The 20,033-nt window shown below is 34.9% G+C and overlaps 1 protein-coding gene and 1 non-coding gene across 2 annotated transcripts in view; one reads left to right on the top strand and one right to left on the bottom strand.

Annotated features, from left to right (window-relative positions):
* LOC136029355 (protein bark beetle-like) overlaps positions 1 to 20,033 on the top strand; it is a 141,743-nt gene that overhangs the window by 76,556 nt on the left and 45,154 nt on the right. The window contains exons 12-15 of the mRNA XM_065707660.1: positions 6,551 to 6,774; positions 10,989 to 11,217; positions 14,624 to 14,741; positions 16,182 to 18,050. Of these exons, the coding sequence (XP_065563732.1) occupies positions 6,551 to 6,774; positions 10,989 to 11,217; positions 14,624 to 14,741; positions 16,182 to 18,050 (2,440 nt within the window). The remainder of the gene's footprint in view (positions 1 to 6,550; positions 6,775 to 10,988; positions 11,218 to 14,623; positions 14,742 to 16,181; positions 18,051 to 20,033) is intronic.
* On the bottom strand, positions 19,208 to 19,279 carry Trnam-cau (transfer RNA methionine (anticodon CAU)). The gene has a single exon. It is a non-coding gene; the product is annotated as a tRNA-Met (tRNA).

Here is a 20,033-nt window from a genome sequence, read left to right as displayed (position 1 = left end):
CTTTTTCTGTTTTAGTTGAGTTTATTTGCAACGTCAAATATTTCATTTTTTCGTAATTAACGTTAATTCATTGTCTAAAATATAACAATTAGAATTTCCTAGTCTAAATATATAAAAAAAACAGCCGTGTTCTTGTATCTTGCAGAAACTTTTACCCAGAAGGTAAGTTTTGCCTAAATGGAGAATAACCTGCTTTGAACTAAAATGCTGACGTGATCTTTAGTTTCATTATTTTTTATTTGTAAGAGTTAACATTTTAGATAATTATTTTTAAAGAAATTGTCAAGAAGTCTAAGAATAGACTAATTGTGTAGAATTTTAAGAATCCAATAATATAGCATATACTATTGTTGACAATGTTTTTCCATTTGTTTTGATAATTCCTAGTGCTATAAGTTTGTTGTTCTTGCAAAGACAAAGACCAATCATCGTACTTGCTGTTTATCTTGATGTTGAAGCTCACTTATTTTTAGCAGAGATAATTGTATACAACAATCGAAAATGCATCTTTAAATACTCTGTTGAAGTTCCCCTCCCGCACTAAAAAAAAACATGGTACTTTCAAAGGGAGTTTTCAATACTTTGAGGTTTCCTAGAAGATCTCTGGAGTCCCGAAGCTTCTGGACGAATCGTGCACTACAGAGGCCACTTGCTCTAGGAGCCCGATTCTTAAAGATAATTTTGGCACATGGAAAGATACTGGGTCAGCTGAGGAACGAGCTGAAAGTTCGTTTTCAGACCTAACAATTTCAGATTTTACTTCGGAATAGAAAGTTTTCAGATCAACCTATTGCAAGGGATTTCCTCCTACCAGGGTTAGCCGTCGCATTTAAACAACTGGATCACTCCTTACCCACTTTTATAATAATAAAAAAAAAAAAATGCGACGATCAGTTGAAAATAGATTTTTACCAATGTTAAGAATATTGGCTTGAATCCACATTAAAACTAGCGAATCTAGTAATTCTAGTTTAGAACACCAACTTATTCTAAATGTCTCTTCCGTAATTACTCTAGTATATTATGTACAAAAAGCCTCTGTTTTAATTGCAACTAAATATCGGATATGATATGTTGTACAGTTAAAAACGACTTTGAAGAAAATTTAATTAACCTAAAGCACTCCCCATATTAATCATACACCCAATCAAATAATTTAGAAAAAAAGAAGACTAAAGACTGGGCATCAACGAGTGCCTCAGCGAATCTCAAGACTATACCTTTATCGAGTTCTGCTGTCTGTCTCTAAGCTGTTTGTTTTCTGGTTTTCTTTATATCCATTTAAAAAGGTCATTCTTCATTTGGCCTCATTCTTTCCTGTAATACTTCTCTTTTCATTCGGATGCTCAAAAATAGACCATAAAGGAGATTAACAGTACCTCGCCTTGAGCAATGAGGAATTTTTTTTTTTACTTGGGAAGAAATGACGAGTCTCCTTTTTTTCTTTTTTTTTTGTCGCTACTAGCTAGACACTGAAACATCATGCAGTGATTTTTATGGGTTTTTTGGTGAGGAGATTCCTATATCTAATGCCTGTTGTAATTTACAAAAGATAATATTAAAACCATTAAAGTTTGACTTTTTTAGACGAATCTTGCCCAGCAATTATTCTTGCTGTATTTTTGGAAGGAGGAGGGGATGAAAGCGGTAGAAGTTTGTACCCTGGGGCTAAACTATGTATTGTGATTCCATCCATTAAAATGATAATATCTCACCTACTTTTGCAACTTTTTTTTCAAATTTGAGCTAGAAATAAATTAAATGCAACATGAGCATAACATAAAGTCTTAGAAGTGCAGTAACGAAGTGAGCATTTTTGTCATCCTACTCTTCTGATGGTACATCTGGGGTGACTACCTAAAATAGTGCTGTCTTACAAGTGCAGTAACGAAGTGGGTACTTTTATTATCCTACTCTTCAGATGGTACATCTGGGGTGATTACCTAGAGCTGGAAGTGCAGTCTTACAAATGCAGTAACGAACTTAGCGCTTTTTTCATACAACTCTTCAGACGGTACATCTGGGGTAATTACCTAGAGTAGGAAGTGCAGTCTTACAAATGCAGTAACGAAGTAAGTACTTTTATCATTCTACTCTTCAGATGGTACATCTGGAGCGATTACCTACAGTCGGAAATGCAGTCTTACAAGTGCAGTAAGGAACTTAGCACTTCTATCATCATACTCTTCAGAAGGTACATCTGGGGTGATTACCTGCAGTAGGAATTGCAGTCTTACAAGTACATTAACGAACTTAGGGTTTTTATCATCCTACTCTTCAGATGGTACATCTGGGGTGATTACCTACAGTAGGAAGTGCAGTCTTACAAGTGTAGTAACGAAGTGAGTGCTTTTATCATCCTACGCTTCAAATGGTACATCTCAAGTGGGGTAATCATTGCTTACTGTGCTGTAAAATGGCTTAAAACATCCTTCAACAACTTTGTCAAATCCTGCCTACAGATTCACACTGTTTGCGCTGTCAAACTGGCCAAAATAAAATTTTTATATACAGAATATGTACTATATTAAACGTGATATCTTGTTTGTTGTTTTTATCGGTGGATTTAACCCCAATTTTTTTTATATATTGTCTTTTAGACAAATTATTTTTGAGCTATGCAAAAAGCATTGTCTTGGGAAGTCTGCCATCCTTCATCTGTGAAACGTTCCCTAGCCATGTTACCTTTCTTTCATATTAGTCCTAGAAATTGGAGTCAAGTCAAATTTTGGTAAAGCTTATTATATATCTAATTTGCCTAAGAGGTATCTGATATTTTAAATATCACTAGGTTTTGTAGAAATATTAAGAAACATTTAAATAACAATATAACATTGAAACTATATTGAAAACCAAGGAAGAAATCTCTTCTTCCTGACACCAATGACCTGGCGACAGAACGGACAGTCTTCTAAGGCCATTTTGAAGCTGAAACAAAAAGCGGGGTTGCTGCATGACAAAATACAAAAACAAAAAACAAAAATGTTTTGAATTCAGAAGTCCGGGGATAATGTACATGTATGTTGTTCTTCATTTGCTTCTTCAAATTTGTTTGCATTTTTTTCTTTGCCAAAGGTCAGATGAACACGCTTCTCTTCTACTTGAGGAGGAGAAGAGGATAAAGGCACTCTTTTTTTTAGTATAGAATTTTTTTTGTATTAAAAAGAGTTTTAGTAAATTTTCTTTTTTTTCTAGAATTAAGAGATGACAAACATGCAATTTGCCTTCTGGTGCAGCACAATATAAAGGCGTCATTTTTTCTGTTGCATTATTTGAAATTAAGATCTGACAAACCATCCAGTTTGCCTTGCTTGGCAGTATAATATAAGGCTTTTCAAACAGTTCGTGGTAACAAACTGTAGCCTAAGTAAGGAGAGACCCGGCTCAGCAGTAACCAAAACTATAAAACGGTATTTTGATACCAATAAATATATCAAAAGAATCGGATCATTATGCTGAAAGTTTGGTCTTACTTATCAAAGGCTACAAACATGAGAAAATTTGTCTGATTTTTGTAAAAAAAAGGGGGAAAGACCCCCTAAAAGTCAAAGAATCGTAATAAAAATTAAGTAACCAAAAATATTGGAGGGCGACTGGGCCCCCTTTACGCCCTTTTTTCTCAAGATCATCATCAAGATCAAAATTTTGAGATTGCCATTGTATTTAGTATAGTTGAAAGGTCCAATAACTGTGTCTTTGGAGATAACGTGACCCCCTCAGCCCCTGGGGAATGGTTCTTAAGTTATAAATTTTGCCCATTGTTTATGTATATATTTGTTATTGGGAAGTATGCATACATTTTCCTGGTGAGTGGAGACGAATTTTCTGAAGGGGGGATTTTCCTTGGGGAGAATTTTCCATACGGAATGAAGATTTCAGGGGTGAATTTTTCAGGGGAAAAACACGGACACGGAGGGAATTTGCCGGAGTTCCTATGCAAAATTCTTCTTATGTCTTGCTTTATCTTTTCCGACTCAATTTTACTCGTGGAAATGTTAAGGGCAATTATTCGAGGTGAATTTTCACCAAGATTTAATTATCTAGAGGGTATATCCGTGGGGAGGAGAGTTTTCCCTAGGAGGTGGTGCCGGATTTCCTGACATTATTTAAAAATGATCAAATCTTGCATTAAAAAGCGTTTTTTTTTTCAACTGAAAGTAAGGAGCAAGACTAATACTTGCTCCTTACTTTCAGTTATTTATTTTGTTTATTTAATTTGTCTCAATATCTAGCTTTCTAATTTGGGTTGGTTCCATTTTCTCATAAATATTTAGTCACAGTTATACCTTTCCTTTTTTTTTTTCATTCACAGCAAACATAGAGGGTTTTCATTGCCCCGATCAAGGCCTCTATAGCGACACACTTTGAAGTTAATACCGAGCAAATACCCAGTTTGCCTTCTCCAGCAGCATAATGTAACGCTTTTTTTTTCCAAATATTCAACTCTACATTTGGGTTTGCTCCATTTACTAACAGATGTTTAGCAATAGCTATGTTATTTTCCGTCACAGCCAAACGTAAATGTTTTCTATTGTCTCAATCCATGGTATCTATAGCGACACCCTTTGAAACTAATACCTGACAAATACCCAGATGCAAAGTTCTTTTAATAATCTATTTAATGTCTATGGCAGGCATCAATTTACAGCTGAGCACATATGGAATGTTGATGAGAGTGGCATCCATATGTTTTGAATCCACCAAGTGTTGTGGCACTTACAGGAGTTAAACAGGTACAACAGATAATCTCCACTGAGCGAGGGGAAAATACAACATTGGTCTGCTTCATCAATGCAATTAGCGGACACCAGTTTTTATTTTTTCACGGAAACGATTCAAACCTGAGATGGTGCAACAAGGTCCTCTTGCCTCCCTTGGCCTTGCACACCCGTCGGGTTGGGTCAACGGTCAGACTTTTGTCGGCTGTACAACATTTTTGAAAGCATTGACGATCTTCAAAAGACATTCCTCCTCTCATTTTGCTTGAAAATCACGAAAGTCACCTTGATCCAAGATGTATTTCTTTCAGCAAGGGAAACGGTATTGCTCTTCTAGCTTTCCCACCACATTGTTCCCATCGACTCCAACACTTAGATATTGGTGTTCTTGGTCCTTTCAAAAGCGGTCTCAAGCTAAATTTAAATGAGTTGCCCCTGTTAAACCCTGGACAAAGGGCGTTTATTCACCTGGTGACTGAGCTTTGTCTTACGCCTTACATTTTTTTCACCGGCCAATATCACTTACTCTTTAAAGAGTAAAAGAGTTCTCCCCTCAAAGTGACGGGCCGACCTATCCAAGATCAAGTAAGTCCAAATCAGGCAAATGCAACAGCCTTGGAACATTACGAAATTTGCCATTCTTGAGCCAACGATGAAATTTCTACTCCTTAACGGTCAACTGACCCCAGTCCTGATTTCAGGCCATCGACCACCAACCTGCAAGGTCAGTTGGTAAAAGTATACTCAGAAATAATTAAACCGTTCCCGCTTATGATAAAGGCTCACGCAAGCTCTCGTAAGCGCCGCAAAACAGGCACAACCAGGATGCTCATTGACACTATAAAAAAGAAATAAATTAAGGTAAAAAAGCATAGAAAGGAAGACTAAAACAACCTAAGGAGACGTCTGTGGTAGATCTCCAGCTGGATGATTCGTTACATCTTTGTGAAGAAGATAATAATGATGACATGCCGTTCACTCCATCTTCCTTGTCGATAGGAGATTACATCCTTGTCAAGTTCCAGCTAAAGAAGTCAATCTGGTGCTATGTTGGGTTAGTGCAGGAGATTGCAGAAGGTGAAGCTACGATTTTCTTCGTGTGCAAGAAAAGTAAAAGATTGTGTCTTCCCCTAGGCTGAAGATCTTGCAAGTGTTGATTTTTTTATATTCTCCATAGTCTGCCAAACCTCTTCACTGTGGAGGAACCAGCAGAGTGCCTCAAAGCTTTCGCTTTGACTTTGATTTTTCGCCGCTCAACATGTCTAAATCAAGCAAGCTTATGGTTTTTATGGTTATTTTGTACAACTGTATTTCAAGTAAAAAAAAAAAAAAAAAAAAAACTGTTTTATGAACGAATCTACTGTTTGTACAGGGTTGCCGGTAGATTTTTGACATTTTTTTTTAGCTTGTACGGTTCAAACCCCAGCGTGTCCAAGCCATCCCCCACTAGGTAGGGTTGGTTCGGACGCTCTGATCAAAATTATAAAAGCAGATTTTGAGAAAATTTCGAAAAAATCTCAAAAATCTTAAGAAGAGTGAAAAATCTTTAAAAAAAAATCTTAAGTATTCCTTATTCTGAGATGTATCTAGAGAACATCAAATTTCAGTTTTCCATTCGTCAACAAATGATATATTTGTGATCGGCGAATTTTGTCCAGTTCCACCCTGACCCCCCTGTATGTTGACTGCCAAAGCAGTTTAATCGTTTGAATGACTTATACCGTTTTAAATAACTGTGGTGTTAACTCATCAACTTGTCAATTCATACTGACGAATTTATTCCTACCGTTTGATTGGTTTAACTCGTATCAATTTATATGATTATCTTTTAGATTGCACAATAGCAGGTAATGAGCGTGCTGGTATACACTACAACCCCACCCTGCATAAAAATGACCAGAGAGAGCTGATAGGCTGGCTGCGGTACGTGAACAAAGACGACATAATTCCGCTTCCTGGGACGGTGTCAAATGTCCGAATTCAGCCAGAACAATCCAAGTACCTGATAACTTATAGAACAGACCCGAGTGATTCTGAAATTACTTTTATAATTGAGGTATTTATTTGTTAATGTCTTAAGGCTTCATAGAGGTCTTTTCTTAGCATTTAAGAAATCAGAATCATGATTTTTTCGGTAGTCTTAGGCTCAAATGATTGGCGAAGCTTAAAGATAAAACAGGTAGAGAATAGAATGGATAATAAAAATAAAACAGTTGGAACAATTCTCCTACGCAGGGAAGCGTAGGATGTCATATAAAGCTCATAAAACGCTGGCAAATAAAAGTTTAAAAACTTCTCAGTATCACCTGTGTTGCGAGAAACCGATGCGAAAATACTAAGTAACCATTATATGTAACTTTGAATGATGTAGACCATGAATCTTATAATTGGCAAGGGCCAATTCAAAAAATATTGACATGATAAGAAATTATAGGCTGGGTTTGACGTCAGTTACCTAATAATTTAACCAACAAAGCAGCAGATTGTCTACGAGATAATCAACCTCAAAGCTTGGTGAATTTGGGCATTATCAAGCAAACGCTCTTTAAAGATAAAGCCAAGGTAATGGAATTCTGCCAAGGTAACTGCCACACAACAGCCAAGGTAACTGCCACACAATCTAAGCAGTGAGAAAAGGGGTGTCCTGGGATTCAAGAAACAAAACAAACGCTCTTGGTCCTCGCGAAGTTGCACAGAATATCATAGCTCTTAAAATCCTGAATAACATACTAAGCGTTGCGGGACAAGTGGATAACATTTTTTGGGACATTTTTTGTTCTCTACCATATGTTCCAGGTTTGAGTGGAAAACTTAAAAGAATTTTACAAAATAATGACTTAAAGGTAGCTTTAAGAGGTAGTAATACTTTGGCTAGTTTTTTAAATTTTGGAAAGGATCGGACTTCCGTAGAGCAACAAAGTGGGTTTATAAAATCCCATGTACTTGTGGAAGCTCTTATGTGGGACGTACTAACCAGAATTTAAAAACGAGATTGCTACAACATCATAATTCTAGTTCATCGTCTTTAAAGCAAAATAACAAACCTGAAGATTTCACGTCGGCCCTAATGACTATGGTCATTAGGGTAAGTTAACTTTCTAATTCAAACATATCTGATATGGAAACTAGTTTATTAGCACTTAAACTCTTATTAAAATCGTCACAATACACCGGAAAAAGAAGAGACAATATAGCTCCCTAGTAAACACCCTCTTCTGAAGGATCGGTGGACTCATGTCAAAATCCAAATGAATTCTGGAGGTTTTGTCCAGACGAAGGATTCCTTACAAATCCTTAACCTTTCAAAGTGAAAATTTTTCAGGGTAGCCTTACTTGACTACTGTCGTCACCATAGCATCTGGTATGTCAGAGCTCATTCAAAAACAATTCATGATTTTCTCTCGAAAATTTTGGACAGTGAGAAATTATCCTCCATGTATGTTATCCTATGTTTTGCAGCTTGTCTGTACCCACTTTTCTTATTAATGACCCCATTTTTGTTTTTTGTTTACCCAATATCACTTTTTATCTTCGTTTATTCCTAATTTCAGCAGATTAGTTTTCTTTACATTCATTTTCAAGCCTACTTTCTCACTCTGAACCCTCAAAATTTCCCAAAAATCTAAAAAAATATCCAAGTTGCTAATATTTTCATCTAGATTATCTGCATGATCCAAATCAAGAAAATTTTCACCTTACCATTTATCATAGTAGATACACTTCTAAATTTGAAAATTAATGAGACATATAGCTAGAAGTGCTATTAATCAGATAAAGATTATTTATTAAATTTATCATTTAAATGCTCAAAATATATGTCTGGCTCAAGGAACTAAATGGAAAAAAATCAACTCGCAATAAATAATGGATAGCTTTTATTTTGTCCAGTTTTATCTTGTACTCCGTTTTCTTTCCGGAACTAATAATAAAATTTTAACTACTTGCTTTTGCTTGGAAGATAAAAAGCAAGAAGTAATTAATTTTTTCCTACCACTGAGAAAAACTGAAATTTTCAAGACTAGAATGGAAGTGTGAGAAATTATTCCATATTTTATTAGTTATCCAGAGTCATATGACACCACCAGCCTCAGTGTGAACATAACGACAACGTCGCAGTGATTATCAGAAAACACTTACGAGTTTTTACCTCAGGAGCGCCACGCACTTTCATTTTTTGCCTTAATCTTTCTAGGAAGCAGGGAAAAATTACTTACTTCGTTCTTGATCGTAGGATGAGATGGGCCAATTTGTCTGCACAATTGTGTGCCATAACTTGACGAGTCCTCATGGTATATATCAAGAGATTTGTTGATATGTTATTCTTATCTCGCCGAATTTGGCGTAGGGCTTACGCAATGCCTTCATCAAATAGGCTCAACTTAAATTTATTCTTGATTACATTAATAATAATGATTTATTTATCCACCATCAATAAAAGATTATAGTGGATCGAAAAAGATCAAAAAACTAAACACACCAAAAAGTGTATGTAGGTGTAGAGTGTTGAATGCAGTTACCTTGTTAATTTTTTCTGAGGGAATATCTATTGTATTATTATGACGTGTTATTGATTTCTGATCATCAGGAATCAACACGAGTGAAAATATAATCTCATTCAGAACCCAAGAAAGTAAAAAAAATTCCAATCTTTCTGCTACGAAAAAGTCGCTGTGGGGTGTTGGAAGAGATTTTTGTTTACTGTTGGCAGATGAATTAAATAAAAGTGTCAAAAATATTTTGACATGTTGTATTAGGTTCTAGTCACCTGGTAGCAATGTTCAGCCCACCATATTTGTTTATATTATTTTCAATTAAAAAAGCCCAGCGCAAACGCGCTAGTTGTTTTTTTTTTTGTTTTTTTTTTTTTTTTTTGCGTTATTTGGAAACATAAAATAGCATAATATTTTCGTAAAGCCGAAACATATACGGGTTTAGTATGTTTTTCAAAGAGAAAAAATTAAAGCCGTTTAAGGTGTTTTTATATTATCTGAGTTTGTTTAATTTGATCCGATCCGTTGAATATATTTTTGTAGACTAATCTGAGGCAAAAATGTCCTGGTAAAAACCTATTGAGAATAATGTAAATTGTTCTTTTATTTCCTGGAGCCTACTTAAGAACTTTATTGATACTAAAACAACATCCTATGGTCTTATGGACCATCGTTCGCTTTTTACTAGAAAGCAGCTATTACTGAAAACATGACATGATCACTTCAACATATAGCTTGCAGAACAGGATTTGTTCATTGTTCCTGTTTTATTAGTAACAAATTCTTACGCTTGTTTGAATTCTAGTACTCTATTTTTAACCAATGTTTGGTTTAACGAGCTAGAATTAGCTGAATTTCTACGTTATAGTCGAAAGTTATCATAAGTCCATGGTGGGGCATATTTATAGCATAAAAGAAATGTTTTTGCCAATAGGTACGGAAATACATGCACATACTGAATTATGCTCTCGCACGCAGGACACTCTTAGAGAAACCAAATATGTAGTTACTTACTTAACTTATTGCACCTGCTGGTGGTCCAGCGCCGAGACAGGCGTGACTTTTTGCCTTCATTCCGAAGGGTCATGTAAAAGTGTGACTACTTCTTGGAAATTATCGATAACGGAGAGCTACTGGAAGAAACCGCCTCCCCCTCTGCATTGTGGCTTTCTGTTGAGGTGCTTCTAGGCTTTAGTAAGGGGGTCAAAATCAAATAGTGTTCAGATCAATGTTTGCTGGCGTACGGACTATTTGTTCCAAGCACACGACTTTTATTTCTTTCAGTGGGATCCGACAACCACTGGCCTAAATGAAGATTTTGTACCAGTGCGGAGGGTATTGAAAAGAAAGCAGTAATTGTCAGGGGAACCTGTTCCCTCGGGTAGATATACTTCCAGTATAACTGTATATTATACATATGAAAATAAGTAGTTTTTGTGTGCACTGTTAAACAAGCTAAACTTATCAAGGTAGAAACACGAAAATTCAGAAGAATAATCTTGGAACTCTTGAGAATGGATATAGAACGTAAGAATCCCCCCAAAATCTCTGAAAAAAACCTTCCAGAAAATTCCAGGCATAACGGCATGAGTTTCTCATGCTGACGATCTGAGCCGACCCTTGTGTACAGAGTACGGGTGGAGGGCCTGAGTCATATACGGGGAACTATGGCTCGGAGTACTGTCTCGAACGAGCTGAGGGAGGTGACAAAAAGACTGAGAAGCTAGCTTTTGTTGGTCTATTTTATTTTGTAAAAAAATTAAATATACTTTTGTTGTAGACTGACCCTTTGTATGTAATTGGCATGCAGCTTCTTCATCCGATTCAGTTTTCAAGCTCAGAGCAGCTTCGTTTTGAAGATTTTGGTGAACTTAGTGACCAAGTTTGGGATATTCGAAAAAATCCGGGTAGTCTACCTGATGTAACAAGTACATATCAAGTCACTGTTAGATATAAGCCTGGACTACAGCCATTAGGATCGACGGTCATCTATATAACTTCTTTTAAAAGTAAGTAATCTCTTTTGAATCAAGATTATTTAGAGTTAATTCTGGAGATTGTTCGTAAAGTGTGGCTGTGGAACTCGAGCTTATCACTCAACTATCCTTAAGATATAATGTTATGGCAGCAATAATGGTAATAGTGGCGTAGATAGAGATAGAACTATTAGATATGAAGAGTTGACATTGTATGTCATCATCATGTTTTAATGTATCCAGTATTCTCGCAACAATTGAGCTTATCACTCAACCATCCTTAAGATATAATGTTATGGCAGCAATAATGGTAATAGTGGCGTAGATAGAGATAGAACTATTAGATATGAAGAGTTGACATTGTATGTCATCATCATGTTTTAATGTATCCAGTATTCTCGCAACAATTGAGCTTATCACTCAACCATCCTTAAGATATAATGTTATGGCAGCAATAATAGTAATAGTGGCGTAGACAGAGACAGAACTATTAGATATGAAGAATTGACGTTCTATGTCATCATCATGTTTTACTGTATCCCTTTTTAGTATTTTCACAACAATTGAGCTTATCACTCAACCATCCTTAAGATACAATGTTATGGCAGCAATAATAGCAATAGTGGCGTGGATAGAGATAGAACTATTAGATATGAAGAGTTGACGTTTTATGTCATCATCATGTTTTACTGTATCCCTTTTTAGTATTCTCGTAAGAAATGAAAGTAGTACTTCTAAACTATTGAATGAAGATACTATTAAAACATGACAAAGATATGTCAGTTGAAGTTTTTTTTGTTGTTTTTTTTTAAGTAAAAAGTGTAACCGAAACCTATAATGAGCTAAAATTAATTCAGTTAAGAAGCCATGCTTTAAAATGAAAATTTATAGGGTTATTTTTTAGCATTTCTCTTATTCATATTAATTCTGTTTGCTTTAAATTTGATTTTTTTTTTTTTACTTATACGAAGTTTATTTTTTTTTGGCTTGATACCCTGGCCTGTCATAATTTATGTAAAACTGTTTCCATGGAAAATTTAAACTTGGTTGTAAAAGATCTTTTTGAGGCCTTGGGTACATCCTTTTCCTTTAAAAGAATCCACCATAATGCCTTGGGCGCAACTGCGTGACACTCTTAAACTATCTGTTTTATTTGAATAATGGTAAATTCTTATCGACTGCATATATGCTTACTTACTGTAGCAAATTTTGTATCTTTACAATAAGCATGAATAGTAGATTCTGCGGATGCTCATTTTGGAATTTGAGTTCAATGTTTAGAGTTTGGGTTTCTATTGACAAGGGTACTGTTTAATTATAGTTTTTTATGATAATTGACCCGCGACTCACTTAAGCGCGTAAAGGGCTGCTTTTTAAGCCTTCGACACGAACATACCTTCCCAAAACACCAATAAACATCGACTAATCCTCTTCCCGAATCGATGATGTACAACTACACATCACTATGCATATTTCTATGCAGCCTCAAATGAATAAACTTAGTTAAATGAAGGTTAAACAGTTATTTATTATTAACTGTTTATTTCGTATGGGCTCCGTATGGGTTTTGAAACAAATGTGCTACTGTCAGAACTAATGGCAATCAGAACTTATGGCCATTAACTATTTATTATTAGCCGTTATTTTGTATGTTGAACAAATACGCTATTGCCAGACCTATGGGCTCTGGCCTCTTATGGTCTATTATTATTTATTATTAGCCATTCATTTTTTATGGGGGGATAAGTGCGCAATTGCCAGACCTTATGGCCTCAGGCCTCTTTTGGCTTAAATTATTTATTATTAGCCGTTCATTTTGTATGGGGGACAAGTGCGCTATTATCAGACCTTATGGCCTATGTAACTGGAACGTTGAATTGATATGCTTTTGAATAAATTCAAATTGATTGGCCATCTCAAGATTTTACTTGAGTATATTTTGACACTCTTTTGCCTAACATTAATGTTTTTGCCACAAAATGGCAGGAAACGCTTACTTGTAGTGACGAGATTACTTTTCTTTTCTTAAAACGGGGACTATAAATTTCAATTCCATTCTAAAGGACCATTGTCCCATATTCTAAGACCACTGGTTAAGCACAATCACCCCTTGGGAAAATATGAAAAATAATATCATAACTTCTCAGTTTGGTGTGTTTTTTTTCCATAATTAAAGTTAAAATTAATTCAGTTAAGAAGCCATGCTTTAAAATGAAAATTAATAGGGTTATTTTTCAGTATTTCTCTTATTCATATTAATTCTGTTTGCTTTGAATTTGATTTTTTCTTATTAATGCGAAGTTTATTTTTGTTTTTGGCTTGATACCCTGGCCTCTCATAATTTCTCTTAAACTGTTTTCATGGAAAGTTTAAACGGGTTCTAAAAGGTGTTTTTGAGGCCTTGGGAAAATATAAAAAGTAATATGATAACTTCCCAATTTGGTGTGTTTTTTCCTTTTCCATAATTAAACAAAATACTTAAGACATTTAGCGTTTGATAGTTAAATTTAAATTTATTGAATTTATGGAATTATTCAATATATATTGAAAATTTTTGAATATTTTTTTGAATTTACTGAATTATAATTTCGATAATTTATTGAATTATTGAATTTTCTGTATTTAGAATCACCACCGAAATCCAGCTCTTTTACTATAGATTTTGTTGTCGAAATTCCCTTGTTCAGAGTTTTTGTTACTTTTATTACAAGTCATTCTTTACTTACAGTTCGTTTTCACGGGCTCGTGGAACGGCGAAGAAACCAAGAGCTTAGAAAGATTTTTAATTTATGGATTTTTTTTTCTTGTCTCGCTTGGCTAATTCCTTTTTTCTTGTATTTCGTGTATGTTTTCTTTGTTTCTTTTTGTGTTTCGTCTTTTCTTTCATGTTTTTTTTTTTTAATAAAGTTAGATTTAGTTAGTAATTGAGGGCCACCAAGACGAGTCACAGATGAAGTGATCCAAAGAGTTCACATGATTTTGTGTAAGTGATATAATTCTACTTTACTTCTGGAGTTCGTCTTATTTCTTTTATGGCGGGGGAGGGATCATACTGTTTTTTGAGTCCGAATCTGCTTAGACAGTATCTTTTAGGTTAGAGAAAATCATCCCACTTTTAAAAAACAATAGAAAAAAATTAAGACTTAAACACCAAGGTTTTTCTGTGTGGGGTGGGGGTGTTCAAAATCCAAAGTACGCATTTCTTAAGCGCTTTTTTAAATTCTTCCAACTAGGATTGTTCGGACCAATCAAAGGGTATCCACCCTCATAGAGTGTGCTAGTAAATTTAAGCTAATTCTAAAACCTAATCAAAATTTAACCGCATCTATTATTTTCTTTTCCTCTGTCTATATTTTTTTTGCTTTAACTCCTGTTAGACTTGTCTTTTTTTCACATAATCATTTTAATTTTGTCTGCTTAATCTGTCATTTTTCTTTAGGATCAAACTTGCAGATTGCACGCTCCCGGCTCTTACCAAGTCCACATCCCAAACTTACAGTTATAAATGGAAAAATTGAACGAAACGAAAGAGGTTTTCACTCTCTTCATTATAACAGGTATTTTTTTATTTACTTTTTTACTTTTTTTTGTCTACATCGTGTATTTGAAATTTTAATATTTGTTTATCAATGGATAGCTTTTGATGAGAATGATGCTAAAACCAAAGCAGGCTAGTGTGTGCTCTAATACCCTTAATCATCTACCCCTGTCCTAACTTTTTTGAAAAAGAATAGGCGTGCTTGCCCTCTTTCTCAAAGGTGAAATAAAGACAAAAAAAATGTATGAAATTTTGGAATTGTAATAATCACAAAGCCTTAAATATAAAAAACCTGTCGTTTAACTTGTTGTTTCAAAACAGTACACGCCAAATTTTATGATGTTGATTCTCTCCGTAATTTCTTACACTTACCAATTAATTAGTTTATATTTTTTCTTTCAAATTTCTTCTCTCAACACCTCCCCCCTATTATCCAAGGTCTCATCCAAGATGTGCGTATACTACCTGGTTGGCTGTTTTTCCTGTATAAAACTTTGTAACATTTTCGCTTTGCAAAAGATTTTAAATTACACCCATACGCCCACTCTAAAAGCTATACACACAATATATTAAACCCAATATAAATACTTCCAAAAAAAATACTGCAATAAACAAGATAACTGCAAAGAAGTAATGAAAATAAACTGAATGTTTAATTATATAATGATATTCATTCCTAGAAAATTCAATAAGCTGAGATTTTATTTAGTAGTAATTGTTTGAATTTTCAGTGTGATAATTACTGAAAAATCCTTAAAATCCCTAATTTATTTTGTTTTCAGTAAAAGGCAAATGGTACAATAGACTCAAGCAGACAGGGAGAGAGGGTTAGGGTAGTAGCCAAATTCCTGTTTGTAGTTATGTTTGTTCGTTTTAAGTTTGACTCGAGTATTCCTTGTAATTTTACTGTTTAAGATTTATTCATCTATATCAGTATCTGTTACCTATAAGTTTGAAATAACTATTCATTTTAGTTTCTATTGATTTCGGGTTTCAAGTATTCTTTGACAATAATTTCATGTCGTTTTAAGTTTGAATTGTTATAGGACTTTAATTCTGCTCATACCAAGTTTGAATATGGCTCTTTACTTTTATTTGGAAAGATTTTTTTTACGAGAAGCTTTTTAAAAATTAATTTCTTTATTTTTCTAAAAACTTCAATATTGGTTAACATTACGGAATTTTCTCTAGTTTCAGGTTTTGGCTTAAGAATTCAAAGGAAGGTTTCGTTTTTGTTTGGGGGGGGGGACGTCATACATGGTGGAATTCAGAAAAGGGAAAGACATTGTAGGCTAAATTTTGGTATTTTTCCGTGGCAAGGTCCCAAAACATTTTCATTTAGGATCGTTCCAAAGCACAAAATTCTTTGCAATAAGTCTTTGGTCATCAATTTGTTTCCTTGTTTTCTTTTCAAGGATGAACTTATGAAATCACATATAACATATTTTTTTAATTTCAGGGTATACAGTCCTGATGGTAACTGGTATAACCTTCGAAGATCGAACGAAAGCATCGAATTTGTTTTTTCCGATATTACATCAAATGAAAAAGAGGCAATTCTTGTGGCCACGCCCCATAGACACACTGGTAAACAGCCATTGGCCGAAATAAAATATAGTATCAATAATACAAGGATCGAAAAAAATGGACGTGCTATTGTACAGCAGTCAAGAGACTTGAGGGATTCAAGCAATTTATATCATTGGACGCTTAAATCTGTTGCTATGACTGATAATAATGAGCTGGGTTTTTCTATTGAGCTCCCATTTGTCTATCATTACAATGAAAACTATACACATACAGTATACGTCGAGGATAGTGTCTTTGAGAAGAATCAAAATTTCGCGTTTTCAGTAGACGGCCACTATGCCGTATTCAAAATGTTTGGTAATCAATTCCGCAATAATAGATGCAAAAATGGGCTACTTAGTGTGACGGGGATGGAAAAATCAATCGAAATAAGTGGCAATTTAATAGAGAAAAATGCTGGTGATTTTATTATACAATTTGCTGCAGATTCTCAATCGGATATTTTAGGTGATATACTTGCTAATTTCACCTATAATCGAATTACGTACAACCAGCACAGTTCCAATATAATGAGGACGGCAGGGTATCATCAAATTTTTTCATACGTATTAGCCCTTAAAGGAGTACAAAAAGTAAATATTACTGATAATATTTTTGATCATAATGAGCTAGACTATGAGCTTCTAGCTGGCTTGCATACTGCCCGAATTGATAATACAATAAACGCACAGCGTAACTGGTGGGGTAGCAATGATATCAAAGCCATTGAAGATAGAATTTTCGATTTTGATGATTGGAATGTTTATGCCCTTGCAAGGTACCAGCCTTTTCTTCTCGAGCCTGATGTAGCTGGTCCTCAGTCATCAACAAGACCTCCAAGACAGATGGTGGATTTAAATAATTTAGGAGGCAGAATTAACGGCTTTTTGACTCTACCTTATCGTAGGACACCATATATAGTACAAAGAGACATAACAGTCATGCCCGGTAGTACGTTAGTGATACTTCCTGGAGTAGAGTTAGAGTTTTATCCTAGTGTTGGTATTTTAGTGCTTGGTAATTTAATAGCTGAAGGTCATTGGTCAGCCCCAATCAAGATGCGTCCTGCAGCTGTTAAAACACCCCGGTTTAGAATGATTAGAGCAGTTGATACTCCAAGTGTGCGACTCTGTAGAGACGGGTCGTGTTCTAATCGTGAAGGTTACCTTGAAGTTTTTAACAAAACATTAACCCAATGGGTCCCAGTATGTGATACTCGTTTTACAGAAGTAGATGCACAAGTTGTATGCCGCGAACTTGGATATGAAGTAATAAACGTCCATCAAAAACGTGGCAGACGCTACGAATATCTGTGGGATAGTCTTCTACGGATTCATACATGGGCTGAACCCTATCAGTGTACAGGAAAAGAACCAAGACTTATAGATTGTCCGATAAGGCTTGATGGTGAAGATCGCGATTATTTACAGCGAGAATGCCACTGGGAAGACGATTTTGTGTTTATTTCTTGCGGGGAAAGGAATTTAGAGGAGGAGCTTGGGTACTGGGGAGGTCTAAGGATTTCAGTTCCCAATTTTGAGCACGAGCATATACCTCCTCATCTAGCTAAATTAGCAAATGAATCTATAGTGCAATTTGTCCAGATATCTGGTGCGGGTTATCTTCACGGAGAGAAAAGCCCTGCATTGCAGTCAATCTTAAGGGCCCCTATTATAAGAAACATTAATGTCACAGCTTGTGCTTCAGATGGCGTTCTGCTTGTCAGTCCTCATACAGCAGTTCCCATGCTCGATAACTGGTAAGCCTCATTGTTTTCTTCTTTTTCTTCTTGTTGTATTTTTTTTTTAATATTCTAGTAAATCTGTAGAGTAAAAAGAAAATAGAAAGCTATTGCAACTGAAAAGTAGTGCGAGCTTACAATTAGCTAAAAACACTTAGGACAATCTTCAGAATTGGTCTTATAATGAATAATTAACTCAGAAATTGTAGTGAAAAATTCAGCTTTTTTTTTGCAGTAACTTCTTAATCTTAGTTTGAATTTATACGTCCACCATTCAATCCAGGATGCGTGGGAAATGACTTGCAATGCTTAGATGCTCCTTCATACAAAAAAGATCAGCTTCAATATAATGTTGCATGATTAGCTTCATTCAAACAATTGTCCGTATAAGAGATTTCCAAGAAAATTAATACAAAGGTTTAAATAAAGCCAGCATAGTTTTTTCAGGCAAAGTCGACCAAGTGAAAACAGATTTTCGTTCACCAGACTTCACATTTTAATAATAATAACAATTTATTTTTAACCCGCTACAAAACAACAAACACAAACAGAGTACTAGGAAAAAGAAACATGAAGATACTTCAAAATACACAAACATAATGCACAATCACTAACGGCAAAACAATCTAAATAAGGGGTGGAAACAACCTAGAGAATAAACAGCATTATCAGCTAAAACAGTATTTAATCTTTCGTATGACTCAGTGATGTCCGTAGCACCGTATTTACTAACAATGCCATGATTACGGTAAGAACGAGGCTAATAAAGCTGGTGCAAATTTTGCGAATTAAGTCACTTCAAATGCGCCTAATTTGCCCTGTTGTAACACAGTGGATTAATGCTCGGCTTGATAATATGGGGCCCAGGAATCGATCCCAACAAAGCAAGATTGTGCGACTGGCTTGCTACTTGTCTCTCTAAAAATAACTCTGCCAGAGAAATGTCGATTCGACGCCGTATTCGCAAGTATGGCTCTGGAGGATCTTATTTTCTTATTATTATTATTATTTGCCTCATTCGTTTCTTCAGCCCTAGAAAGATCCATTGGAAAGAGTAACTCCCAGAAAATTCAGAAATCACGCGTAGCCTTGCTTGACAAATCCATAATGAAGACGTGACTTAATTTAAAAACATGTTTCTTTAAAACTTGCCGCTTTTAAGTCAGAGAAAAAATTAGCAGCTAGTGGTTTCGATCCACCGACCTCTGGGTTATGGGCCCAGCGCGCTTCCGCTGCGCCAAGCTGCTGTTATGCTTCGCGAAGATATAATCACATCATTATATCTAATTATAGATTATAATAATCTATAATCTAATTATGATTATATCTATTTTGCAATCATTTGTAAACATCTGTCTAGGCTTAAAATATACTTATAAATAAGCTAAACTAATGAAGATATTAAATATAACCAAGAAAAATTATGCAGAACTATTTTGGGGCCATGAGAATACACACAGACTAATAATACAATTCGTATTAATAAGTTTCCCATATAGTATCTATATGGAAATTTCTTTATCAGCATTGTATAATCTCCATAAGTCCATATAATACTGATAATAAAAAAAACTTTTTGCAAATTTGCAGTTTTCAAAAATGGACCTAAATTAGCTATACTGAAAGTGTATATCCTTATGTCTTTTTTTATGCTCTTTCATAATTCAATAATTGCTTCTGGAGCAAACTCCATTATGAGCCCTTAAAGGGCTAAAACGGCTAGTGAGAAAAAATTGCCATTTTTTAGCTCATTCAGGAATGGTAATTATTATTTTCCTTAGTCGTAATTAGTAAAAGGTTGTTTTGAATGAGCTTAGATTAAAAAGAGCTTGATACCCCTCCAAAGATGATCAGTTTTGCTGTGATGTCATTTTTGAGGGGTATATGGCTCTTTATAAAGGTTCTGCATATTTGTTTCCTTAATTACATTTTACTACCAAGACTAAGGAAAACAATAATAACCATTCTGAGTCAGCTGAAAATAGCAACTTTTTTTTTACT

This window comes from Artemia franciscana, chromosome 7 (genome assembly GCF_032884065.1).
Source record: "Artemia franciscana chromosome 7, ASM3288406v1, whole genome shotgun sequence".
NCBI classification, from domain to species: domain Eukaryota; kingdom Metazoa; phylum Arthropoda; class Branchiopoda; order Anostraca; family Artemiidae; genus Artemia; species Artemia franciscana.
This window is presented reverse-complemented; position numbering and strand designations above follow the sequence as displayed.